Raw genomic sequence first — 27,483 nt, forward strand, 5'->3', positions numbered from 1 at the left:
GTATGCTTTTAAAATCCACTTCCTGGGGCGCCTGGGTGGCTCAGTTGGTTAAGCATCCAACCTCAACTCAGGTCCTGATCTCACGGTCTATGGGTTTGAGTTCTACATTGGGCTCTGCACTGGCAGCTCAGAGCCTGGAGCCTGCTTCGGATTCCTTGTCTCCCTCTCTCTCTCTGCCCCTTCACTACTTGTGCATTCTCTCTCTCTCTCTCTCTCTCTCTCTCTCTCTCTCTCTCTCAAAAATAAATAAATAAACATAAAAGAAAAGAAAAGAAAAGAAAAGAAAAGAAAAGAAAAGAAAAGAAAAGAAAATGAACTATTTCCTGGTCACTAGCCCAGGGGAAAAAGTGCCACGTAAGTACCCTGTAACGGTGGGTGTGACAAAAGTCGTCCACTCCATAGGGAATGTTGAGAATTCGCTGGGTTTCCCAGGGAGGGTAGAATATTCCATCCCTTTCCGTTGCTGACATCTTAATGTCATCTGCAGAATCTAGACAACGTTTACAAAGTGCTCTCGAGTTTCCACGTGATCCTCACCACAACCCTGTGGAACAGACGCGACGACCGCCATGTACCCGTGACCACCGCCAGGTAACCGAGGGAGCGTGCTTCCAGACGTCAAGTCACTCGCCTCAAGTCAGAACGTCCGTGGCCGGCTGTGGATTCCACCTCGGACTACTTCATCTTTCTCTTGATCCGACACCCTTCTTCTCCGCCCCCACCCCGACACTGGTGAAAAGAAGATACTCAAAATGTGCAGTGAGAACCAGAATGTCCAACCGTGAGAATACCTGAGCTTCCTCGGGCTCACTGCGCTTGCTTTGCCTTCGAACAGCCACACCGAGGCATGAATCGGGTTTTCAACCAAGGCAGAGCTGCGCAAATGATTTCCAGATGTTGCAAGCCGACTGCCAACACACCAACAGGCCAGCATTCAGACAAAGGGCTCGTTTAATCAGAAACTGCCCTGTTCTACACGATCCCTGCAGCAGGAGGTGGGAAAGGGTTGCAAACACTGGCCATTTTCTAAAGTGCAGATCACCACCTCCGAAAACGCGCAGATCGCCGGCCCCGAGTGGTGCGGGCCAAGCCATGAATGCCGTTTCTGTTATGGTCCACACACCCCCAACACAGAGCGGTTCCGGAGGCTGTTGGGGTTGGTCCTGGATGTTACGGTTATCCATTTCAAGCGTTTCGAGATTTTTTTTTTCTTTGAACACAAAGGAGAATAGTGTAGACTTTGAATTACGGCCACTTTTTCTTCAGTGTTTTCACTGTCTCTCGTAAGCAATCGAGGATTTACTTTTTCATGCAGCAAACACCTGAGACTGTTTCCTTGAGCCCCTGACATCTGATGGCACTCAATATACATTTGGCTCCTCTTAATGTGTCCCTTTCATACTGCAACAGATGCGTGTTCAAGCGGAACTATGTTCATACGGGTAGGATTCCTACAAATTCGTTTCATCCATATACATGAGCAAGAGTCCCCTCTTTTCCGAGAAGGCCACGGAGGCTTTTCTAAGAAAAGCGAGCTTGACCTGCCCAGAGTAAATAAACAAGAAACCCAGAGGGTAGGGGCTTGGCCTCCAATTCAGACCTTCAAAACTGCTGCCCTAAGCTGTGCCAACAAGCCCACACTGTACCTCTGTGTAGCAGATGCACAGAGAGGCCCTCAAGGATTGAGGGAGCCCAGAGGGAGGACCTCTGCTCGGCCAGCGTGGTGGTGGCTGCATTTAGGCCTCACTCACCCCTCTAATTGTTGCTGTTGTCCCAGGAGCAAACAGCATGATTTCGCATGCCGACTCCAACCACAAATGTGCCACAGGAAGTCAGTGGAAGCCTCACTTCCGGGGGGAGGGGCATGGAACAGACCAACGGGGAGCTGGAACAGGCCAGGGAAGGGTCTAACTGGGGGAAAGCAGGGAAGGAATCGACACCAGGTCAGAATGAGATTCCGGCGAGGGGGTAAGTGCAGGTACCATACGCTTCAGTGAAAACAAGAGACAGCGAAAGCATAATAATACAGCAAAGTTCCGCGACACGAGCCCCTAGAAGCTCTCCGTCTTCCCTAGAGGCGTCATTCCATTAGAACAGACACTAACATGGGAATTTACTCCAACCCCACAGTGAATCGTTAAGAAAGAGCCGGATCTTGAGCGCGCAGCTCCATTTTCTGCCTCCTACATCGCCTGAGACCAACCAGGCTGTGTTTGGCATAATTTTTCTCTGGTGCTAATTGCTCAAGTGCTCATCAGAGGAAGATGTGAGCATCCCTCAGGGGGCACAGTACCTGATGGAAGAACACGAGGACCACACGTAGTCCCGTGCTCCGTCTCGTCCTTCTCTGACTTCACAAACTCTCAGCATAAAACCAAGCACTACTGTTCTGTGTTCACACGGGCTGGGACTAAAGAAAGGCTTCGCTGTACGACATTATATATGAAAAGTGCGTGCTGTAGCAGAGCAACAAGGCACTGTTTGCCTCGGCTGCTGGCAAGAATGTGCAGAGGGCTTTTAGGCAGGACCTTCCCGTAACAGAAATAGCTGTGCATACAGAGCACGTGTCCACACAGCACTAAGAGTAGGTGTCCCGAGGAGGGTGATGAACGGATCAACCTGGTCCTGAAGCCGGGGCCTCGGAGCCAGGAGACAGCTCTTGCAGCTTGACTTAGCCCCTGACCCTAGGACCCAAGCTGGTCTTGGTTTTAATGCCCGGAAAACCAGACAAATCAGTCACGAACAGTCGGTGCCGTGCGCAAGGGGCTTGGAGAAAGCAGTTAGGTAATAGGAGGAGCCGTCTATACGCAAAGATGAAAGAAATCGCGTGACAGGTCGAGCTGGACAGAAATCTAATAACATCCCTGACGAACGAATGACGGAAGGAAATGAGGAACAAGGCAAGAGAGGAAGAGAAAGCAGAGCGAACGGATCCCACAAAATGTATGTGAGGGCACCCCGATATTGCGGAGAACACCAAAATGTCCCCAGAATATTCCAAACCCAGGACAGACGCACTTTTAATCAACAGCAGAAAACTGCTTCAAGGTCAGAGTCTTCGAGAATCAAGGAGTTCAAAATTACCCCATTACTGGAAAATCAGAGGCAGAGAGGGGGAGGGAGAAGCATTAATGAATGGGATGGACCCACGAGTGAGCAAACGGATGCGCCCTAAAGGGTTTGGAGACGCTGAGTAACCAGAGGGAATCAAACCTGCGCCAACAGATTTGGAGACATTCACATTTCCGCTACGAAAATAGGGAAAATTAAAAAAAAAAAAATTGATAATCGAAGATGGCCTCTATATAATCGTACTAAAAAGTCTGATTTGACTGTAATAAGAAGTCATGGTCTTCCACAGGTTGTGAACTCCATACGAGAGCTGTAAACAAAAGAGGCAGTAGTAAGACATGACACTCAAGACACATGCCCACCAAGCGCCCAGATATGGCGGCACCAGTTCTGCGCGACTGGCACCTGCCTTTGCAAAGCTCACGTGACAGCTGGTAGTTTTCACCGTTTTCAAACACTTGCTCTGAACGGAGAGGAGACTCCTCCAGATGCTCATTTCCTTCACGGATTAAAACAACAACAACACGATTTTAAATGGTCACTCAAGGTTATTTGGGAAAGAACATCAACGTGAAGACCGGAGGTCAGCTGAAAGATTCGTCTGATTTACCAGGATCCAAGGCAATCGGACGCATAATCCAGAATTTGGTCGCTGCTCTTCAAATAAAAACAGACTCCTTGGGCTCAGCCTGCAATGCTGGGGATCCACCCAGGAGGTCTTCCTGGGTTTCACGTTCCGTACATAGTTAAGTAAATCTTCACCCCAAGTGAACAGCCAACAAATGCAAAAAACCTAATCACACCCTACTCTGCCATTTCCCAGCACTGTGGGAGCAGGAAGATTCCCTCGTTTGTGAAGTTCAAAGTCAACACACAACAGCCACCCAACTCGATGAGAATTGTGCCCGTCTTTCTTTGGTTACTGCAACTATTTATGTTTTTAGTATGAGGTTACTATTCCCGCCCCCCCCCCCCAAAAATGTTTTTCAAAAACCAGGGCACGGAAATTCTAAAGCACAGACAGTCTACCACGATGCTGCTATTTCAAGAAATAAAGAAATTCTGGGAAGATAAGGATCAAAGGACAAAACGCTCCAGGCATCATCATTTTCTAAAGCAGGTGCCTCTCAAACTATCTGTGGTGAGGAATCACTTTTTCTTTGATTTTTAAAAATTTTTTTAATGTTTACTTATTTTTGAGAGAGAGAGAAAACATGAGCAGGGAGGGGCAGAGAGAGAGGGAGACACAGAATCCGAAGCAGGCTCCAGGCTCCGAGCTGTCGGCACAGAGCCCAACACGGGGCTCGAACTCACAAACCACGAGATCATGACCTGAGCTGAAGTCAGACGCTTAACCGACGGAGCCCCCCCAGGCGCCCCTCTTTAATTTTCATTACATTCAAAATACAAGCTCCACTTTGTTATTCCTAGATCCTAATGGACATAAAATTTCTCTTGTGAACTGGCTGACAGAAGTTTCTAAATGCTTCCTCTCAACCTCTACGCCCGTCACAGACCGGGAACGGCCCCGCAGACCGCACGCCTGGAGTTGCTCCGGCCAAAGGTATCCTTGCTTATTCAGAACTGGAACTCTTATCTTATAGACGTTGTATCAGAAATGCAGTAAAGTCCACCCGACCTTTCCGCAGAGCTCTAGAAAGTAAATATTGACAGAGAAAGGCTGAGATCACAAAGAAAAGTCGGTGTCTACAACCCTCAACAAGAGAGTTCACCCCTACCGGAGGCCACCTGTACTGTCGCCTTACCCAGCTTTACTTTATCTGAGGCAGAAAAGCACTGAACTCGGTCGGCTGTCTGACGACATAAGCGGGGGTGGTTCGATTCAGACCCTCGGGGGATCTGCAGAGGCGAAGTACATGCCCGGTTCTGTCCCTTCCTATTCTGGGCCTTGAGAAAGTCACTCGATCTTCTGCTCTGAGGTTCCCATCAGTGACAGGGAGGCAGCATATGAACCGCGTCCCTCTTTGGGATGTGTGAACTCCCAGCTGTCGTGGAGGAGACCGACAGGGCAAACAGGGAAAGGGCGTGAGGGGAACACGTGCACGTGCGTGTGTGTGCACATGTGCACGTGTGTGTGTATGAAACACTATTCTCTTCCACGTTACATCCCCCCCCCCACCACTATACATTGTAAACCCTTTAAACGCAAACCGCGTACTTTGAATGCCTTAAACCATTAAGCTCCTAGTGCTATCAGCCTTCACCACAAAGTAATAATGAGGATTTAAGCAGCCCTACGGATCCTTTCCAGCTCTTTGAAAGCTCCCGCCACAAGCTCTTGCAATCTGAACTCAGTCCAGTGTTTGTTTATTGCTAACATCACCCGGGGCTCCCGCCACCACCATCGACAGGCCCCTCCACTCTGGGTTCACCCCCGTGTTTCCATTCGGACCCTGGGCCATCCCAGCCTGTCTCGTGTCCACACGCTGTCCCCGCTCCAAAGCACTGCTGGGTTCCTTGTTGCGGGAAACACTCGTTCGCCCTAAACACTGGCCATCAGGGGTCCTAACCTCCCATCTCTTCCTGCTTCAAATCCTGCTTCTGGTGTTTTCTGCGAGTGACCTGTAAAAGTCTCTGGGTGGAGCCTGAGCTGCGGCTTCTCACATTCAGAGTATTTCAGGTCAGGAAGGTGCACGGAAGGTCAACCCACATCTGAGCAGTGAACGTTCTCCTCAGCATCAAGGCCAGTCACCCAAGGTAAGTTTGATTTCCCTCAGTGACGGGGATCTCAATCTGTCCCAGGGCAGTTCGAATGGTGTGCAAACTGTCCTTCATTCCGAGCTGGGAGAGCCGAGCCGGAGGGTGTCGGAGCTGAGCTCCAGCGTCAGGTTTTATTCAGCCTTTGCCCACACGCTTGGGTGTTTTATAGAACCCACCAAATCCTTCTCTCACACGACGGCCCAAGGGACAGCCGAGGGCCGTCTTCTCCAGACTAGCCCCGCCGTGACATGGCTTCCTAGTTCCTCAGTACTCTCGTCACCCGCCTCTGGACATGCTCTCCTAACCCACCTAGGTCCTGGGATCCTCTGTGCTTGGAGCATGTCCGCGCATTCCGTTCCATCCCTTTCTTCCCTTCCTGAATGGCAGAGACACGGCCCCCCAGTTAGTTGGCTCAATGATCCCAGACAACATAGACATGCACGTACAGATGGAACTAACACAATAGCGCCCGTGGTCGGGCGGCCAGCACGTGCATGCGGTAGGCCACCTTGTCCGCGGTTTTGCTCTCCACGGTTTCAGGTATCCGTGGTTGACCTCAAGCAGGAAGCAGACGATCCTCGTTCAGACACAGCGTCAGAGGTCAACAGTAGCCTAACGCCACGTCGCAACTCCGTGCCCTCGCCTCACGTCGCCTCACCACGGAGGGCATTTTACCATGGGACATCACGAAAGAAGGGTGCGTGCAGGACAGGAAGGTATTTTGAGACAGAGACCACATTCACCTAACTTTTCTACGGTACGTGGTGATAACTGTTCTATTTTATTGCTAGTCATCGCAGCTAACGTCTTACTGTGCCTCATTTACTAACTGAACTTCCTCACGGGCAGGTCCGTATGGGAGAAAACAGTGCACACGTAGGGTTCGGTACTATCCACAGCTACAGGCATGCACTGGGGGCCTTGGAGTGTACCCCCCGTGGCTAAGAGGAGACTACTGTATTTCCTGTTACTTCCCACACACTCAGGTCGGCCCCACTGTGCACAGGACAATAAACACAGCACCGACCCACAATGAGAATCTCAGGGCCAGTGTTCTGACAAGCCTATGCGCTGCCTTTATTGTAGTTTTTAAAAAATTTGTTAATGTTTATTTCGTTTTGAGAAAGGGAGAGACAGAGCGTGAGCAGGGGAGAGGCAGACATAAAACCTGAAGCAGGCTCCGAGCTGTCAGCACAGAGCCCGACGCGGGGCTCGAACTCACGAACCGCGAGATCGTGACCTGAGCCGAAGTCGGACGCTCAACCGACGGAGCCACCCAGGAGCCCCTGTAGTTGTTTTCAACACAGGACACCAGCCTCTGTTCCTCCTCTGATTGCTCCTGTCCTAATCACAGTCCCTTCCTCATGTTGGTGCTTTGGACATTACCACGCACAAGGATGGCAAGAAAAACCACACGGTACTCCTTCCTCCTGACATACTAGCTGAGTCCACATTGAATCACCATTTATACAGCACTTCATAATTTACAATGATTGATCTTAGCCTTCAGGGAAATCTTGAGGTGCTATCCTCGTTTCATAGAGGAGGAAACTGAGGCAGACCTGTAACTCAAACCGCAGGCGTCTTCTGATTTCAGATCCGCGGTCATGTGTCCTACCTCCTGCTCGCCCAGGAGCTCGCAAATCTTAGAAGAAGTTTTCTAAAGTTAAGTTCCAAGGATCGAATAATGAATCACAGAGGAAACCAAAAAAAAATAAAAAATAAAAATAAATAAATAAAGCAGAGGAATCTGGTTTCCATTTCTGGCTTTGCTATAAATTAACTCATACTTTGACTTTCTTGGTCCTCAGTTTCTTCCTTCATAAAACAAGGGGACTGAATTAGACGATCCCAAAAGTGCCTTCTGCTCAGCTGTCTTTTGTCTCCTGCCCTGTCTCTGCTCCACTGCTAAAATTAGGCAGAAAACATTGTTGAAATACCTTTCAGTTTTTGTTTCTCATGTCTCTAAAGTCTCTAAGATTAGCTGGATAGTATATGGTAACTATCCACATACAAAAAAAAAAAAAAACCAACTATCTCTTTAATAGTTAATTTTGAAGCAGTTTGTTTTCTGTGACGAGGATGTAAATCTGGAAACACCAACCACAGGGCTGTGCCCACAAAAGTCCTCGTCCCAGGAGGACATCCTTAGAGCCACGTATTCCTATGGCAGTGGCTCTCGACCCAGGGCACACATGATAAGGTCTGGAGACCTTTCTGGTTGTCACAACTGGGGAAGATGCTTTAGGAATCTCATGAGCAGGGGCCAAGGACGCTGCTAAGAACCCTGTGACGCAGAGGACGGTCCCCCACCACAGAGCTGTCTGGCCCAACCTGTCAGCAGTCCGAGGTTGAGAAGCCCCGTCGGAAAGAGTCAAGTCCAAGAGCGGCCCCAGACTCTTCCTGGTGCTTTAGCTAATGCGGCGCACGCGAGAGGCTAACCAAGCGGGCTCGTCCGAAAGAACCGAGGCTCTGGGACGCCCCCCTTACCTGGCGAAGAAGGAAGCAGCCACCGAGGTGCCTGTGGAGGTCTCGCTGGCCACGCAGGAGCCCTGTGAGGCCGGGACGCCGCAGGCCGAAGGCTTGTCTGCATTGTAGCGATTCAGGGCTGCCTCGGTCAGGCCCTCCCGGCCCGTCTCTGTCATCAGCTGGGAGATCTGACAAGGAAAACAGACACTGAGCTCAATACCTGTGGCTCATTGCACTTCCCCAGCACGGCATCCCTCTCTGCTGGGGCAAGCGGGCCCCAGTGCAGGTGGGGAGGGGGCACTGTGGGGGCTCAGGGCCTCTCAGAGGCTATTTTCGAGCATTTTAGCCCCGGGGCACCTCCTCATTTTCATTAAAAATAATGGAATAAAATCACCCCCCTGACACTGTTGAGTTTTGATTATGCCTGTGTTTCCTGTCCATTTGGAGAGGAAAGCCTGAGCCATTAGCACGGTTTGCGGCCCAAGACCAGAGCAGAAACATCAACTGCTGGCCCAGATGCCGATAGACAGGTGGGGCAAAGACATCATTAAAGGAGAGGTGAGCCTGCTAACAAAGCGAGGAGTTAATTAAAACACTTGTGGTTTCGGGGAGCAGTCAGCAAACAGCACCAAGAGAAGCTCAGAGAAACAGATACAGCCACCGTGGATAACCAAGTGGTCCCTTTTTGGAGGATTTCAACCATTTCAACAGACTTGATTTTCCTACTCATTCATTAAGATAAATGGCTTCCATTTTATTTGCAATCGTCCGCTGGACGGGGCTGGATCTGTTTTACCGAAACCCACAGGATACGCTAGGAAGAACCATACTTGTGGGCAAAATGAGAATCTTATGTAGAAACATACTTTCAAGGAGTGCTAATTCCACGACAAATGTAATAATTATGTGGGCAAAGCCTAAGCATGCTATTTGGAAAGCCTGTTACTTTAAAACTTCAGCCCATGCACAAAAGGGGAAAAAAATGTTAGTTTTACAAAAGAAAGAAAGAGCAAAAAGAAAGGAAAAGAAAGGAAAGAAAGAGAAAAAAGAAAGTAAGAAAAAGGAAGGAAAGAAAAAAAAGAAAGGAAGGAAAGAAAGAAAAAGAAAGAAAAAGAAAGGAAAGGAGAAAAGAAAAGGAAAGGAAGGAAGGAAGGAAGAAAGAGAAAGGAGAAAAGGAAAGGAAAGGAAAGAAGGAAGGAATAAAGAAAGAAAGAAAAAGAGAAAGAAAGAAAGAAAGAAAGAGGAAAGGAGGAAAGGAAAGAAGGAAAGAAGGAAGAAAGAAAGAAAGAAAGAAAGAAGGAAACTTTAGTTTAAAAAAAGAGTCTGCAGCCAGTTCAAGCCTCTTAAATGCTGAGTGGAAAATCCTTCTAATTGCCTAGAAAATACAAGTACAATAAAGCAAAGATCAGGAACAGTTTCCACTTTGTAACTGAGCAGGCCAGGAGGCCAGTGAAAGCGTCCCATTTGTTAACCTTTGAACATAAAAACATTTGTACTTTTCATTATTAGCAGAACAGCCATTACTCTGAGGTCCATTCACTTGAAACTTTGCTTAAATTCATGCTCTTACTTGGAAAGCTTTGGCATTTGCAGCTGAAATTTTGCCAACACATACTTTCTTACTCTCATTCATTCAACGGGCTGTTAGGAAACCTGACCCACGTAAGAGAGCCCAGGAAGGAGGTGGCAAAAGTAGCCCATGGCCTGGAGAACATTCCGTGCACTCAGCAAGGGCTGCTGCCCATGCTGGGGGCCTGTCACCTGTCCTTGGGCTTCTGCTACTGTCCGCGGGGCGCGGGCTCCGCTCGACCAGCTGCCGCCACTAAATAGCACTTATGAAGCTCCCGTGGTCCAGGGCGCCGTCCCCAACCACGTCCAAAACTATACCCAGAACCCACAGCACCATCTTGCTTCATGAGGTAGCTACAATCTACCAGACATATGCTGGTTCGGCGCACATCTGAAGGCAGTCAGGATAGCAGTGAGTGAACGCATCGCCAGGTGTGTTACCACGTATGTCCACGGGCTCACGAACGCGGCTGTCATCTGATCTCTGCCTGTGGTGTTTCCTTTTCACTTCTGAAACTCTTCTGCCTCCCTGTGTAAGAAAGGCCCTTGCAGGTGCCCTACAAACCCACAGAGAAGCCACCAGGATGTGGGCGGCGAATGGCGAGAGGCCCGACACAGAGGCACAGGCTTCTAGGTGCTTCCAGGTCCCCGAGTCTGGCCCGGGATGAATGCAAGCATCCTGTGGGCTCGTGGCTTTCAGGAACGTCACTAAACAGATGAACTTCAATGCACCGTCCTCCTTAAAAGACAGCTAGCTCCTGGCTATCTTTGCCGGGCAAGATTGGATCTCTCTTTTCAAAAAAAAAAAAGTAGGGATTCGTGGACATGGGACACTCCATTCCCAAACCTGTAAGTAGAATTATTCAATAATCGATTGTTCTTAGAAATCAGAAACACAGAATGACTTAGAGCTAGAAGGGACCGCCAAGATCCTTCCCTTCAAAACCCCTTTTCTTACGTAAGGAAAACGAGAGCACAGAAGTGATTCGCCCAAGACAATGTGAAACTGAGCACAGGACCCTGACGCTCAGGCCAGTCCTAGACCCTCTTTCACTCCTATACTCTCTCTCTTCCTCCCTCCCTTCCTCCTAATTAAAAATATTTTTAAACAGATACAAAAAACATCAAATAATAATAAAACACATACAGGTAGATCCAGTAACATGATCAAAGAATGTTAGCATTTTACTTATCTCAGAAAATATTTTTTTAAGTGTCTTTATTTATTTTGAGAGAGAGGGTGAGCACAAGCAGGGAAGGGGCAGAGAGAGAAGGAGAGAGAGAATCTCAAGCAGGCTCAGTACTGTCAGCGCAGCGCCCGACTCGGGGTTCGAATTCACAAACCGTGAGATCATGTCCCGAGCTGAAATTCAGTTGGACGCTTAACTGGCTGAGTCACCCAGTCGCCCCAGAAAAAAGAAATTTTTTTTTGAAGAAACCAAACGCTATGTGAACTTGAAATTGTCTAGGTCCCTGGTCACACCGCCCTTCCTCCCAGCACCCCGATTTCAGACACAGTGTGAGGATCTGGGTGGGGGGCAGTCCGTGCCTTCCATTGCATCCCCTTCCCCCTCTAAGAGCTTGGCTGAGCTCGCTTTGTGCTTTCTCTTGAGCATTCTCCGGTTTTTGTTCTGCTTGTTCACAACGGGAAGAAGGGTCCCCCCCAAATGCCTGCTCCTGTAGGCTCTGGCCACCAGTAAATTCACGTTTTCATTGGTGTTTATGCCCGATAGCCTCTCCAGGGATTATAAGCTTTCAGAAATAATATACAAATAGCTACAGTCGTTGCCAACTTATCTCCCCTCACTCTCTGCCAGACAGGGTTCTGGACTTCCTTAAGCTCCTCAAACATACCCACTGCTCCTCTTGCCACAAAGTCTTTGCACATGTTCGCGCTCGATCTGGAATGTTTCTACGTTTTGTTCGCATCCAAGCTCAAGAACTACTTCCTCAGAGAAGCGTTCTTCCAGACTCCTTCCAGCCTCTGGTGGATGCTGTTACAGAAGGGTGGTCTCTTCCTTCAGTGTCTTTACCTGGGTTCCGATGATGCATTTAACCAAAGATCACTGTTTCTCAAAACCCTAGGACGGTGGGACTGGGGCTGGTGTGCCCACCACTGTGTCCATGAAAATCAACCCAGTGCGTGGCACACGGAGATGGTTAAAACATGTTTGTGGAGTAAATCTGAGCGATTCTGATTTTCTACTTATTCTCTACATGTATCTAATTAAATCTTTTTTCCTTAAGTCACTGAAGTAAGAAGACTTAGTTCCTGTTATGGCTTTCCTATTTTGTTGGACTGTTGGGACACGGCAGGATTTTCCCCCTTGCCTGTCAGCACCCAAGTGTAATGTTTTGGTTCCACTGTGTGCTGGTTTAGGGATGAAAAGCTGCCTCCTTTAGAGTCTACAGATTCATTTGCTCATCTCTTCATGGAAACAACCATGTATTGGGTACTTAGTGCGTATAGCTACTGTGCGAGGCTCCCTTCCCTTCCCTCCCCCTCCCTTCCCGTCCTCTCCCCCTCCCTTCCTTCCCCTCCCCTCCCCCTCCCTTCCTTTCCCTTCCCTCCCCCTCCCCTCCTTTCCCTTCCCTCCCCCTCCCCTCCCTTTCCCTCCCTTCCCTTCCCTTCCTTCCCCTCCCCCTCCCTTCCTTTCCCTTCCCTCCCCCTCCCCTCCCTTTCCCTCCCTTCCTTCCCCTCCCCCCTCCCTTTCCCTTCCCTCCCCCTCCCTCCCCCTCCCTCCCTCTCCCTTCCCTTCCGTTCCCTTCTCTTCCCTTCCCTTCCCTTTCCTTCCTCCCTCTCTCCCTCCCTTCCTTTTCTTGTTGCCTAGAACCCACTGGCAGTCAATAAGACTGTACAAAGACAGTCCATAAGGCAGCTGGCCTAAAGCAACGTGTATTATCTCTGTTTAGCCAAATCTTTGCCATTCTGAAAAATGGTGGAGCTAGACTTGTTCTTAAGAAAAGCAGCTCTAGCTGCTTTAATTTAACAATTAAAATCATATCCTTTCTAGGGATGCCTGGGCGGCTCAGTCGGTTGATTTCGGACTTTCCCTCTCGCTCTGCCTCTCCCTTGCTCTCTCTCTCTCTCTCTCTCAAAAATTAAACTTTAAAAAATCATATGCATTCTAGAGCATTCTGAGAGAGAGGGAGCCCCCTTGTTAGATCAGCTATCATCTTTCACACACACGGTTGCGAGGAGTTCTTCTTACTGAGGTTCTGTCATGCTTGGTGCCAAGAATTTACTTTGCCTCAAGCCTGCAAACTACCCGTAGGACAATACCGTAAGTTGTAAGTGGATTGTTCCATTACAGAAGAAACAAAATAACGAAAGATGATGAACTCTGGCTACGAGAGAGCTGTTCCCTCTCAAATTCTGTCTGTGGCTCTGTGAAACGGCAATAGCCAGTCACCGGATTGGTTCTCCACCAGGCAGAGAAGGTCGAAAGACCCGTATCTATGATAATTACAGCATCAGTAATAAGGATGCCCTGATATCTGTCTACCCCTCTGGCTTTGATAAACCTCTTCTCCTACGAGCCTCATCGGAAACCATCATTATTAGGTTAGGTAGACAGCTTGGCTATCATTCCCATTTCGCAGATGAGGAAACAGACCCAGAGGAGTTGTTTATATGTAATAGCTTCAGCACCGGGCAGATTCAGAGAAGTAAACTTGGCCTAGTCATTGGCCTCGGGAGATGTAAAGAAGGCTCTCTGGAAAAACTTGCTGTCGGCCAAAGACACGTGTTCTCCCTCCAACGGAAAGGGGTGTGTGGGTGATTCGATAGTGGGGAGCCTGCGAAATGTGGTATCAGCCAAATGTTTAAGTCAAAGAGGGCCTCGGGGGGCCGGAAGGAACAAAGGTCGGTGTGCGCCTGCTCAGTGTCTGCCGGGTGAGCAGCAGGTGCGGGCCTGGGGCTCGGCGGTGGGGGTGAGGCGGGGGCCCCCCGTCGCCTCCCACCAACATGGATGAGAGGGCCGCCTCACACGCCTCGGGCCTCATGGGGATCCCCTCAGCCGTGAGGGATGAACCCCAGAGCCGGTTCTCAGGAGCCGTGCAGGGCAAACACTATGGTCCTTAAGGACTGGAAGGGTTTACGCTCCATGATTGTCCGGTGATAAAGCTAACACCTCCCCCACCCACGTTCCCGAGCTGTCCCCCACCCCTGGAGGCATGCCACCCACTCAGGGGCATTCTCCTCCAGGGTACCCAACTTTATCTCAGGACAAGCACCTCTCCTACCAATGTGGGGGGCTCCCCAGTCCCCCGATTCAAAAGTGAGTCTAGGAGGGTCCACCTTTTTTGCTCCCAGTCATAAATACACGCCCTGTTCTCTTTGTAAAAATCTGCCTGGAAGACTGGCTACTCCAAAGGGCAAGCAGAGGTTCCTGGAGAACTCGGCCCTTTCTGGCCACCTCTGCAGCCCCGCCTCCAGCTCTGTAAGCCCCACCTCCACCTCTATAAGCCACACCTCCAGCACTGTAAGCCCCGCCTTCATCTCTTCAGCCCCAGCTCCACCTCTGTAAGCCCCGCCTCCACCTCTACAGCCCCGCCTCCAGCTCTGTAAGCCCCACCTCCAGCTGTGGAAGCCTCACCTCCACCTCTGCAGCCCCACCTCCACCTCTCTAAGCCCCGCCTCCACCTCTGCAGCTCCCAGGGCCGATGGGGATACATTAGGCAGATACGAAGGGTGGGCTGTACCTTCCGTGGGTCCCCACACGGCCCTCCCTGCAGTCCTGAGATTGTCACCTAAATAAACTGCAATCTAAGAGAATGTAACCAGTTTCCCCACAAGGAAAGAGAGAGTCGGAAAGATTGAGTGAGTCAGGAGCTAGGGCCGGGCCCGCAGATGTTGCTCTGGGATGATTTCTATCCTGCCCCTGCCTTCAGGTCACCCCCCTCCCCCACCAGCTGCCCCTCAGGGCCGAGCCTGTCTCAGCGTGGCTCTCGGGGCCCCTGCAATCCACTGAAGGAGAAAATACCCAAGACAGTGGGGACCCCTGAAACTTTATCTTCACTGCATAATTTGGAATCAGGAGGCTTATTTTTGTTTTTTACTTTTTTTTTAAGTTTATTTATTTTGAGAGAGAGAGAGAGACAGTGGGAGCAGGAGAGGGACAGAGAGAGAGGGAGAAAGAGAATCCCAAGCAGGCTCCACGCTGTCAGCACAGAGCCTGAGGTGGGATCTCACCAACTGTGAGATCATGACCTGAGCTGAAATCAAGAGTCTAGGACGCTCAACCGCCTGAGCCACCCAGGCACCCCACGGAGCCTTATTTTGATAGGACTATATGGTTTACCTCTGCTTTTCAGACTGTTCAGCATGAACTTTTTTTTCATGATTCTATGAAAGGTACATGAATCTTCTATGAAAACACAGATTCCCAAACCTCCAACTATCCATCCAACACATTTGTAAAAACCTAAAGTTCCGGTGGCAGGGATTCATTGTCACCATGGAGTGTACATGTCACTGTCACCGTCTAGAAGCAACAAACCGAATGCTTGCTGAGGGTCCTAATCATGAACTTTGGGTGGGGGTGGGGGGACTAGATTTTCACCACCGGATTTTGTTGTTTAGTTCTCTTTTTTTTTTTTAATGTTTATTTTTTGAGAGACACAGGGAGAGACAGGGTATGAGCAGGGAAGGGGCAGAGAGAGAGGGAGACACAGAATCTGAAGCAGGCTCCAGGCTCTGAGCTGTCAGCACAGAGCCCGACGCAGGACTCGAACTCACACACCATGAGATCTCATGACCTCGGATGCTTAACTGACTGAGCCACCCAGGTGCCCCTTTTTAGTTCTGATTAAAACCTGCTTTTAGCTCTATCTCGGTTACACGGGACCATTTCACGAAAGTAACAGTATCTGTTGCTTTCAAAACGTGTGTGCATTTGCACACGTGTGTGTGTGCTTGCACATGTGGGGTCCTCAGTTGCCTGAGGTTCCCAGTTCTCATTCATGGGTACAGGTTGGTCCTTTTTACAATCTTTTTTTTATTTAATTTTTTTTGAATTAAAAAAGCATGAACAGGGGAGGAATAGAGAGAGAAGGAGACACAGAATCCGAAGCAGGCTCCAGGTTCCGAGCTGTCAGCACAGAGCCCGACGCGGGTTCAAACCCACGAACCATGAGATCATGACCTGAGCCGAAGTCGAACGCTTAACCGACTGAGCCACCCAGGTGCCCCGACTCTGTATCTGTTAATCTTAGGTGAGATTCATGTCTTTCAGCCACATTTAAATTTTTGCACAAATACCTCAGTATGAGGAACACTATATGTGTCCCCTCAGAAAAAGTAAATCTTACATTTGGTTATGATCTTGACCACGGAAACAAGGCAGAAGATGTCTGGCTCTTCTAAACCAAGGTTGGTTCCACACTGCAAATCGCAATGTGTAAGCCATTGACCTTTGACTTCCCTGCTGACGGGAACGGCTGAGAGCTTCGAGTGTGTCGGCATGGGGGTTCATCTTAAATGGCATTATTGACCCAGAAAGTCACCTCCTCTGACTCCGACAAGGCAGCCAGGAATAGACACCAACGATATCTATTTCCTGAGCAGAGACATCCATGGACAACAAACATCTCCTCCGTCTTTATGTCTAATGACATTATGACCCCCAAATCCCAGAAAATACCATCTAATAGCATTTTCTCTCAGGCAATTGATATCTCACTGTTGGGGGAACATCTCTTTTATTATTATTTATTGTTTCCACTGTCACTTAATGTTTTTACAGCTCTGCAAACAGTGGGCGCTCAATAAATATTTTGGTCTGGAAGCCAGGATGAGGATGGGGCTGCAGAAAGCCCCCGCCTGAACTCAGCTCTGGTTCCACAGCGTCTGATTTCGGCACACCTGCCCGAGTCAAACGCCGTCCTCCTTTACCTTCCTTCTCGCGGGCCAAATCACACCGAACAGTCGGCTAACATTCTTTCCCTAATGCGGTGCTCCCCACGGACTGGTTCTGGTCTTTTCTCCTTCCTGCGCTGTCCAGCCGCACCCCCTCGGCCAGCACCAAGGGGCCACGACGGGGTTCTTATGTCCCAGGCCTGGATGTTTGATTACCCTTATTATCTTAGCTTGCTTTGGCTATAAATTTTATTAGTGGCCATAAAATTATCCATCCACAGCATTTGACTCCGTGACCTCTTGCAAAAGAGAATTCCATTCACCGGCGCTGCCCAGGGCCGAGGAGAGCTGCCTCTTCTTCCCCCTCGATTTACAGCCTCACCTTCGTCCCGGGTCCTGCCCCGTGCGACGAGACTTGGCAAACAGAAAAGGCTGTCGCGTTTCAGGATTTCGTGGTCAGGGCTGAAATCTGGCCCCTCGGCACCTGCTGGCTGTTTGTTCACTCTGTGTGTTGCTAAAAGGTAAAGCCCACATGTTCTAGAAAAAGAGCAGGGTGCTGGAAGGCGCGATGGGCCGGCGGCATTTCGGTTTTGGACTCTTCCCTTCCATTTCTTGCTTCCAAGATGTGCAGCTCAAGGCAGAGCTCAGACAACCCTACGAAGAATGTCTTGTAACGAGGGCTAACTCTTGCCGTCGAGCTTATGATATTTCTACAGGTGCGTTTGACCTCACCTGCAGAGATGCTGGGTCGCAATGATTTTAATGCGTAATACCCAATTACGTGTTGCGGGGTGGTTTGGGTGACATATTCCATGACATACAAGGATACGAGGAGTCCAGCCGGAGAGGACTCTGAGGAACAACAGCAAGCACCCTCCACCATCGTCATCATGCTTGTCGCCATTTCTGAGCACCGGCCACGAGCCAGATTCTGTCTGAAGACCTTTAGGTACGTGTTGCCATAGCCAATCCCGACAACAATTCCGTGAAGTGGGCACAATGATCACCAAATAAGAGCTTCAACTCTGCCACATGGAAAATCCCCAGACAGGTAATGCCACTGGGCTTGGTTTCTATTCTTGAGTGTCTCTTGTTCCCGAGAAAGTACAGGTCCTCAATGACGCTGCCCGTCGGGAAATGGGGCAACAGAGAAACACTTTGCTAACGAGTGGAGGAAAGGATCATCTGAATAATTTTTCAATATGCACCAACGGCTCGTTCTATCCAGCGTTTTGTGACTTTCATGACCAAACTGAAATAAAACCAAATGGTCTGAATCTTTCTGTAAGTGCTTTCACTCGCAATCTGCAACCAAGTGAACTCGGGCCGAGGAGTCGAGAGGAAATCACAGTCCTGATGAATCCAGATCTGACATCACGGCTGAGCCAGAGGCTCCTTCAAGGTCAGCTCTTAAACTCTGAGAGGACTAACCCCTTTTTCATGTACTGAATCACCCAGGGGCTGTTCTGCTCCTGGGGGAAGGTTACCTTTGGTTCCCACCACCAAATACTCAACCATGAGCCAACAGGTCCCGGGCAGTGTTACCCACACTGAATGATCAGGGCCATCCCTCTCCGTGTGTTCCCCAAACCTGTCCTCACGATCCCAAAGCATCTGTGTGTTTTATAATTGCCTGTCACTGCTCTCTCTCTCCCAACCAGATGGCAGGCTCAGGAAGGACAGGCACTGGGTCTCATTCACCTCAGTATGACAGTCTCAACACGGAATATATCTGATGAACACATCAATTAATACATGCATTAAATACAAGCAAATAAAAAGGAACTTAATTTAGGGGCACCTGGGGGGCTCAGTCGGTTAAGTGTCCAACTCTTGATCTAGGCTCAGGTCACGATCTCACGGTTCATGGGTTCGAGCCCCGCATCTGGCTCTGCACGGCCATTGCGGAACCTGCTTGGGATTCTCTCTCCTTCCCTCTCTCTCTGCCCCTCCCCTGCTTGTCCTCTCTTACTCTCTCTCTCAAAAAAACAAATAAACGAACATACTTTTTAAAAAATGAACTTAATTTAGTTGTGTTGGGGTTGCCTGGAGTCTGTTTGTTTTTAAGAGATGAAGGTTATTTTCACCTGGTTTAAAAAACAATGAATAGAGTACATAAAGCTTTCTGCAATAAAATGAAGGTATTCAGCATGTAATTAACTGAGTATAGTGGTGAGACCAATGACTGGGGGAGGCGGGGGGCAAAGAAGGAACAAAGAAACAAAGAAAAAAGAGAGAAAAGAGAAGAATGAGAAAAAAGCTAAAAGAAACATACATACATAAAAAGGTGAACAAGGAGAGGAAACCAGCAACTGTTCCTCTCAGTCAGCTGGGTATGAGCATGTGCCAGCCCCAGCTGGGGAGCTGGAATGCTCTGGAATGTAGGGCGAGTGATCCTAGCAAGTCGGTTTCTTTCTTTTCTTTTTCTTTTTTTTTTTAATTTTTATTTGTTTTTGAGAGAGACAGAGACAGAATGCGAGTGGTTTAGGGGCAGAGAGAGAGGAAGACACAGAATCCGAAGCAGGCTCCAGGCTCCGAGCTGTCAGCACAGAGCCCGACGCGGGGCTCGAACTCACGAGCTGTGAGATCATGACCTGAGCCGAAGTCGGACGCTCAACCGACTGAGCCACCCAGGCGCCCCCTAGCAAGACGGTTTCTAGGAGAGGAGCAGTCAAGGCCAGAGCCGGAAGCCGGTACCAGACAAGAGCTTCAGAACCCTGAGGTGCTGGATGAGAAAATGCAGAAGAAACTCTGAAATGCAAAGATCGTGTCAAAATGATGCAGCCGTTCCCTTTCACCTTTCCATTAAAAACAAAAACAAGTCCTAACCTTTAAAGAAAAGGGCTTACAAAACATAAGAGACTGTTAAAAACTGAGAACAAACTGAGGGTTGATGGGGGGTGGGAGGGAGGGGAGGGTGGGTGATGGGTATTGAGGAGGGCACCTTTTGGGATGAGCACTGGGTGTTGTATGGAAACCAATTTGACAATAAATTTCATATATTAAAAAAAAATATTACAGATAAAATGACAAAAAAAAATAATAAAGCAAAGGGCTTAGCAGGGTTGAATGTCTGAATGTCTGCATTACGTAATTTTGCAGAATGGCATGGATTGTAAGTCACGCGCCCAAGGAGAAGCACAAGAAGAGGAAGAGACCGGACGTTAGGTTACCTAGAGCAGATGCAGCACAGCGCTCAATTCGCACACGGATCCTGGCCTTTTCCACCCAGTGTCCCCCTGCTGCGTTTTGTCTGGAGAGCACATCAGCATGCGTCTTGAATGCTTGGAAAGCTTTCAAGAAAACCAGCCGTGCGTCATGGCCTGGAATTTAAAATGTGCATTCCTCGGGGGCACTTTTACTTCCTCATATTTTCCTTGAGCTCCCGTGAGGAAAAGTCAACAGGGGCCTTGTAGACAATCCTTTGGCTCTAAGTGACCCACCAAGATGTGCACAAAGCAACCTTGCATCTTGGGCAAAACGGAGGACACGTTGTTGGGAACCTAACAGAGGCAAGCACATGCATCGCAGGTGCACGCGCGTGCACACACACACACACACACACACACACACGTGCACCCCTCGGGAGCCTAGGGATGGTGGAAGTGAGGCAGGGGGTGATGCCTGCAGCTGTTGGAGCCCTGACACCAGGAGCCACGAGAGCACAGGAGGTGTTTGGGGCTCAAATCAGCCAAGGGAGGGGCTTTTCCTCGTTCGGAGCCCATTCAAGGAAGCTGGCCGCACTGGGACTCATCCTAGATTGTAGGATTTCTTCTGCTCTGCCCTGGCCAGCTCAAAACCACAGCCACAAAAGAAAGGTGCCTAGTCCCAGAGACAGGCTGGACCAAATGGAATTGCCAGTGTAATCCCGGTGCCCAGCAAAGGGTGCGCGGTGCATCTGGCACTCAGGAAATGCTGCACGGAATGGTAAGAGCGAAGTCTGGGCCTGGCTTGGTGGAACACAGCATGGCAGACTTTGGGCAAGTCATTTCGCCTCTCTTAGCCCTAATTTCCCCAGCTGGGGGGGTCACGTGACCATGTCTGGGATGAAATGAGATAATGCAGCTGAATGTGCTCCGTGGTTCTAATTTTGTTTTAATGTTTATTTATTTTAGAGAGAGAGAGACAGACAGACAGAGCATGAATGGGGGAAGGTCAGAGAGAGAGAGGGAGACACAGAATCCATAACAGGCTCCAGGCTCTGAGCTGTCAGCACAGAGCCCGACACGGGACTCGAACCCACGAACCGTGAGATCACGACCTGAGCTGAAGTCGGACGCTTAACCGACTGGGCCGCCCACGCGCCCCTTGCCCTGTGGGGCAAATATAAAGCAGGGACATTTAGAAATAAATCCTCCTGTTTCATCTTGAGAGTGTCTTCCTCATTCAACATTTGCTTGGCCTGTAGACCAAAACATACAAATGCACCAAGGACAACAACAACATTCCCCACCATTGTCTCCAACCATCCATGGTGGACCAGGCACAGACTTTGCCTGAGGGTCAGCTGGTTGTTCCGAAGCGAGGTACGGGCTCTGACATTTCCTGCTTGAACTGCCCTCGCATCTTCTGCGCACCAACGGCAGAAAATGCCAAATCCCACACTGTCCAAAAAGCAATCGCCCAAAAAATTTTAAATGGAGCTGGAAAAGTCCTTAGATATATCCTAGGCTGACACTCACGTGTAAACATGGAAAGGCTGTGGGCAGGAGTGGTGAGGTGGGCTGTCCAAAATCACACATCTAACGTGTGGCCAACTGCTGCACTCCTGTGTGCGCCCCAAAAGCCAATGATAGGACGGCAGCACTCTAAAACGCCTGAAAATCCTGAAATACAGAGAAAGAAAGAGAGTCTTGGTCTCTGTAAGCCAGGGGCTTGGTTCTGGCCAAAATGGCTGGCTGTGGGACCCTAACAGAATCAATTAACCTCTCCACAGCGCCGCTTCCAAAATCAGAGACCTGCCATGAAGCATGTTAAATAAAAACACTCTGCAGAGTCCTTCTCCTCAAGTAGCAACAGGCTTGGGACGCAAAGCCGGTGCTTTAAAGCCTGCCATTGAAAACCTGTGCAGGAGGAGGAAACATTTCCGGGCTCACCTAAAATAATCTGGCGAAGAGGTCTGAGGTTGCTGCCTTCGAGGCTGTACAAAGCTCATAATTTAACCTTTTGTATCACCCTAGTCCTACAGGGCCAGGATGCACAGAACAGCGTGGTAGGGTTGCTTCCCGGAAATCTCTGGATTATTGATCCTCATCAGGCCTAATCTTGTCACCGGACTCACGACAGACGTGGCATCTGACGATTTTCTAAATCGGTTCACGCAGCAGATTCGGATTGTTAATAAAATACGCTTATTTATGTATGCATGTTCTCATTTGTATTTCATTAGTAAATTTCACTAGTAAAATTTCACATGCTCCTTTGGAGCACGCTTGAGAAGTTCAACAACGTTGGGGTATCCCTTAGCCCTTCCCTAACTCCAAATTCTCAAATTTCAGGATATTGAAAACTCCTGCGCCTTATCAGTCATAAAACTAAACTCCAAATTTCATTTTGCTGCTGTCAGATTTCTTCAAGTTCATATAATTTTCTAAGCGCCCCCCCGCTCTGAACAGAATTAGCAAAGAGACAAAGATTTGCTGTGTGAGCTGACACCAGGGAATTGCATGATCTCGTTGTGTCTTCACTAAATAAATATTCTACCTCTTTCCGTTGTGGCCGTAGCATTCCATCCAGTGTCCTAATTTCTTCACTTGGTGCTTCTGCTCAAATTTCTCCTCTGTTCAATTAAGATGTTGGTTTTCTCTTCCATTGTACATGCTATGGCTTTTCCCAAAGCTCGGCTATACTTTCCATTTGTTAGAACTTTATAATATGGGTCAGGCCCGGCAAAGTCAATACCAACTAACTTATTGTGAGCATATCTAACTAGATTCTCCCAGCTAACAAATCAGAGCGAGCAAGTCTGGCAGACCCCGACGCCTCAGGGATCCCAGCCACTGTGCTTTATTCTCGAAAAGAGCCGGACCTGTGAGTTCATCTCTTTGATATCTGCCCTTTTGTTACAAACCTTGGGTCCCTGGAGTCGGCTATTTAAAATAGAACTGATCTTTGGGGATTCTTGTCTTTCATACACACTTGAAAAGCTATTCATCCAATCCTGAGTTAAAAGACTCTAAAACTGTATTAACAAATCAGTCTCCCTGCAATTCCCCCCAAGGTTGAGTTCGTCTCCAAACAACCTCTTGAGAAAAAGCAATCACTTCCACCTCTCCACTAAGTCTGAGCCTCAATTCCCCAAACCGTGATTCTGCCCTTCACCCAAAGAAACTTGAAGTCGGCAGGGCAATCAGACCAACAGACCCAGGGTCTCAGGTCTGGAGCGTGGAATCAGACAGGCCATCTCGGAAAGAGGCGGGGGACCCAAAGCCACAATTTTCAATACAAATTGAGAATACACGGGACTTGTAGTACCCCTTGTTAGCGTGGACAGCAACGTATCCATTTGGAAGGTCCTTTCCACAAACGCAGGGAATAAATCTTGCCTTCAGAGTTCCATTACTGCCCTGAGTTAACCCTCTGGGCAGAAGTATGGAAACTCCACCGTGTGACTTTCTACGGGGCTAACCACCAGCACGTTCAGAAAACATCACCAAGGGCAACACAACACGGATGCATTTCTTTTTATTAAAAAAAAATTTTTTTTAATATTTAGTTTTGAGAGAGACACACAAAACGTGAGTGGGGAGGGGTACAGAGAGAGGGAGACACAGAATCTGAAGCAGGCTCCAGACTCTGAGCAAGAGGTCAGCACAGAGCCTGACATGGGGCTCGAACTCATGAACTGCGAGATCATGACCTGAGCCAAAGTTGGGACGCTTAACCGACGGAGCCACCCAGGCGCCCCAACATGGATGCATTTTATAGTTAGCTTAAGATTTAGTAGATTGTTTTCTTCCCAGAGCCTAAGATGAGAAGAAAGTAAATACATGTGAGTACACACACACACACGTACACACACACACACACACTCACACCCTGATCAAGCAGTTCTTTGAGAAACTACTTAGGAAATGCACAAACGCACATTTGACAATCACTAAACACATCCACTGAGGAAATGCATAGAATAAAGAACTTCACATCAGGCCGGTCTTAAAAGGAGCACATCCCCAAAGGGGGCCGTCAGGAGTTATGGAAGCTCCTTGGTCCTCGAGAGACCTTTGAGGACAGCCAGAGTGCGTGCTCTCTAGAGCGTCGGCAGTGTAGACCCACTGAGAGGAAGCAATAAACCAGATGCCTGCAGGAAAACTCTTCTCAACAGTAGTTTCTTGGCGGGTAAGAACTTTCAACATCTAGAATGGAAACCACTCCAGCCCTCCATTCACTGGGGAGGAATTTCATCAACGTCCCAGGCAGAACTTGGTGCAGAGTGAACCCTACGTGTACCAAGCCTTCCCCACCGTCTCGGCTGATTGCAGAGACCGAGGCCGGTGTTTCACGTAGGTGATAATCTTCTCCCTTTCACTTCTCAGCCTCCCTCAATTTAAACTACCTCTTGCTATTGTCCCCGTCAGTAGATTTCTATGTGTCAAATCCGGTCTCCCGAAGTTTGGCTCAGGAATCACGCTCGCTGTAGATCAGACTTACTTTCAATTATTAACTAGTCACAGGGAAGGGAAAGGCAGTATTTATGAAAGATGCTTTATCTTCAAATTCTGGAAACACTTCCCTCCACTCCAGGCCACCACGGGGATCGTTTGCCACATTCAAGGGTCAAACATGAAAAGGCAGTGGTGGGAAGGAGGGGCGTGGGCTCGCTCTCTGTCCGGCCAGCCCGCCAAACCACAGACAGGAAGGACTCAGATGAAGGCACCCCATTTAAAGGAACTTTGTTCTGTTTGCGCTTTGTCTAAATCCCAGAGTGGGAGATGCCCCACAATAAGCTACTTGAACCCTTTTTCTCTACAAGTCTCCAGCTGAAATACAGTATGTGGGAGTTCTTTCAATAGCAGTTATGCAGGCCTTTTCAGAAACTAGATTTGAATGCCTCGTGGTTACCGACGGGGAGTGGAACGGCTCCACAACAGACCTGAAAGCCAGTGGCAGCCCCCGCCAGCCTCACCCCTCCTACGCTCTGGCCAGGCCTTCTGGGGGTTTCTCAGCGAGCAGCCCTGTTTCCACCTTTCCACCGGGAGCCCCGGCCTTGAGAGAACTGACCCTCCTCCCTGTTCACTGCTGTTATTTGCACTGCGGTTTATCTATTCGAAGCCAGGGCAATAAGAACGAACTCAGCTAAACTAAATTGGTCCTTTGTTTGCCATTACCATAAAAATTTTATGTAGGAACTAATAAAACCATGCTTTACGTGCACAGTTGCACGGGCTTACACAGGCAATAATATCCAGCCAGTTATACCCATAAATTCAGTTATAGACACTTAGGAATAAATATTTTATCTTTCCCAATGTTTGCGTTTATTGGAGGGAAGGTGTGAACACAGAAGCGTATGGCCGATCTGAGGCTGCTAAGGGCCCTTACGTCTCCCCGGATGCCTCTGCTCGCGACAGGGAAAGTCCTTTCCGAAGGTTCTGGATAATCTTCCCGATTCTTTAGCCTCTTAAGAGTGGAGTATTAATCATACCGCCAGTCTCAGTAAGTGGAAAGCTTTTTACAAAGTTTTTAAAGGGGCGCCTGGGTGGCTCAGTCAGTTAAGCCTCTGGCTTCGGCTCAGGTCATGATCTCACGGTTCATGATTTCAAGCCCCACGTCGGGCTCTGTGCTGACAGCTCGGAGCCTGGAGCCTGTTTCGGATTCTGTGTCTCCCTCTCTCTCTGCCCCTAACCCACTCACGCTCTCTCTCTCTCTGTCTCTCAAAATAAACACTAAACAATTTTTTTTAAAAACTTTTATTGAAAAATAAACACTAAAAACATTTTTTAAAAAACTTCTGTATTGAAAAATTTCTGTACTGAAGTGCAGTTGATACACAACGTTCCATCAGTTCTACGGGTACGACATAGTGACTCCACACGGCTATACGGTACACGAGGCTCACAAACGTAGCTGCCGTCCGCCCACCACACAGCACCATTACAATACCATTGACTACATTCTCCGTGCTGTGCCTTTTATTCTCGCGACTTATTGATTCATACCTCCCGGTCCCCTTCACCCACTCTGCCCATCCCTCTACCCCTGCTTGCCCTCCGGCAATCATCAGTTTGTCCTCTGTACTTATGGGTCTGTTTCCGTTTGTTTACATTCTACATAGAAGCGAAATCCTATGGTATTTGTCTTTCTCTGATTTATGTCCCTTAGCATCATACCCTCTAGCTCCATCCCTGTCGTCACAAATGGCAAGATCTCATTCTTTTTTAACGTTTACTTATTTTTGAGAGAGAGCAAGAGCGAGCACAAGAGGGGGAGGGGCAGAGAGAGAGAGGGAGACACAGAATCCAGGCAGGCTCTAGGCTCTGAGCTGTCGGCACAGAGCCTGACATGGGGCTCGAACCCACAACCTGTGACCTGAGCCGGAGTCAGACACATAATCGACTGAGCCACCCAGGTGCCCCAAGATCTCATTCTTTTTTATGGCTGCGTATAGACACCACATCTTCTTTATCCATATCTATCCACATCTATCAATGGACACTTGGGCTGCTTCCGTATCTTGACTACTGTAACTAAGCTGCAATAAACATAGAGGTGCATATATCTTTTCAAAGCAGCGTTTTCATTCCCTGTAGCCTCTTAAGTACAGATGCTTTGGAAAACAAGAAGCCAATTTTTTTTCCATTTAACTTTTTTTTGCAAAGAAGCTATTCCGGATTTCTGTAAACTTTCAAACAATGTATCTTCTATTACTTTTCCACCATCCCTCTGTTTTTTTAGATACCAAAGACGACATTCAGATGAGGCATTTTGAAGTGAGGGATTACACCAAAAGGTCAGTCTCGTAGCTCTGACTCTTTAAAGTAAGCTTTGGTGAATTATTCAGTTGCGCTGCGACTAAACGCTGCCATCTGAAAATTCATCCCAATAATCTAAGTCTGCATGTGTCTCGCAAGTGTTGGGCATATTTTTTACTTGATGTGTTGTAACACTTAATAATGCATATTGACACACATTAAGCAAGTCGCTCTGCAAGGCAGAGACTAGAATTGCCGAATACACCCTTTACTGAGCTAACCAAAGCATTGCACGCATAGAAATGCTTAATTATCCCATGTGTTGCTGCTGTGGACTCATAAATTGCATAAAAGGGCTGAGATAAGGACTCCCGAGTAAACGCAAAGGTATTTTTTTTAATCTGTTTTTGGATTCGTAACAGTGTGTTGTCTCAAGATAAAACAATCTCAAAATGATCTTTTTCGTCTGCAAGGACAAAGGAAAAACTTCTTGGCAGTAAGTCAGATTGACAACAGGGGAATTTGAGAATGATCTCAAAGCTTCTGATCCGTTTTTGTGTTTCAAATCAAATAAAGCAGGGTCAACCATGTATAAAATACAAAGTTCCTTACCCCCTCTCCTTTCCACCTCACGTGTGAAAATATTTTCTATAGAATGAGAGTGGGCTTGGATTCCAGAGAATCTACCTTTGGCTTTCAAGTGAACAAAAAGAATAGAAGTGTTTTTATCTAAAGGTTTAGAATAAGCCACTAAGAAGACAACTAACTAATAATATGACTGTTAAAAGATCTTCAGAAACAGACACAAAACCATGAATTGCAGCCTAATCCTGGTCTGAATCCTGTACCAGAGGGGAAACAATGTTATAGAGGACATTATTG

The 27,483-nt window shown here is 48.4% G+C and overlaps 1 protein-coding gene across 4 annotated transcripts in view; it reads right to left on the reverse strand.

Annotated features, from left to right (window-relative positions):
• KIF26B (kinesin family member 26B) overlaps positions 1-27,483 on the reverse strand; it is a 464,762-nt gene that overhangs the window by 236,556 nt on the left and 200,723 nt on the right. For all 4 annotated transcript variants that reach the window (XM_042924645.1, XM_042924648.1, XM_042924647.1 and 1 more), the window contains one exon: positions 8,284-8,450. In XM_042924645.1, coding sequence (XP_042780579.1) covers positions 8,284-8,450 — 167 coding nt within the window. The remainder of the gene's footprint in view (positions 1-8,283; positions 8,451-27,483) is intronic.

Source organism: Panthera leo, chromosome F3 (genome assembly GCF_018350215.1).
Source record: "Panthera leo isolate Ple1 chromosome F3, P.leo_Ple1_pat1.1, whole genome shotgun sequence".
Taxonomy (NCBI): Eukaryota; Metazoa; Chordata; class Mammalia; order Carnivora; family Felidae; genus Panthera; species Panthera leo.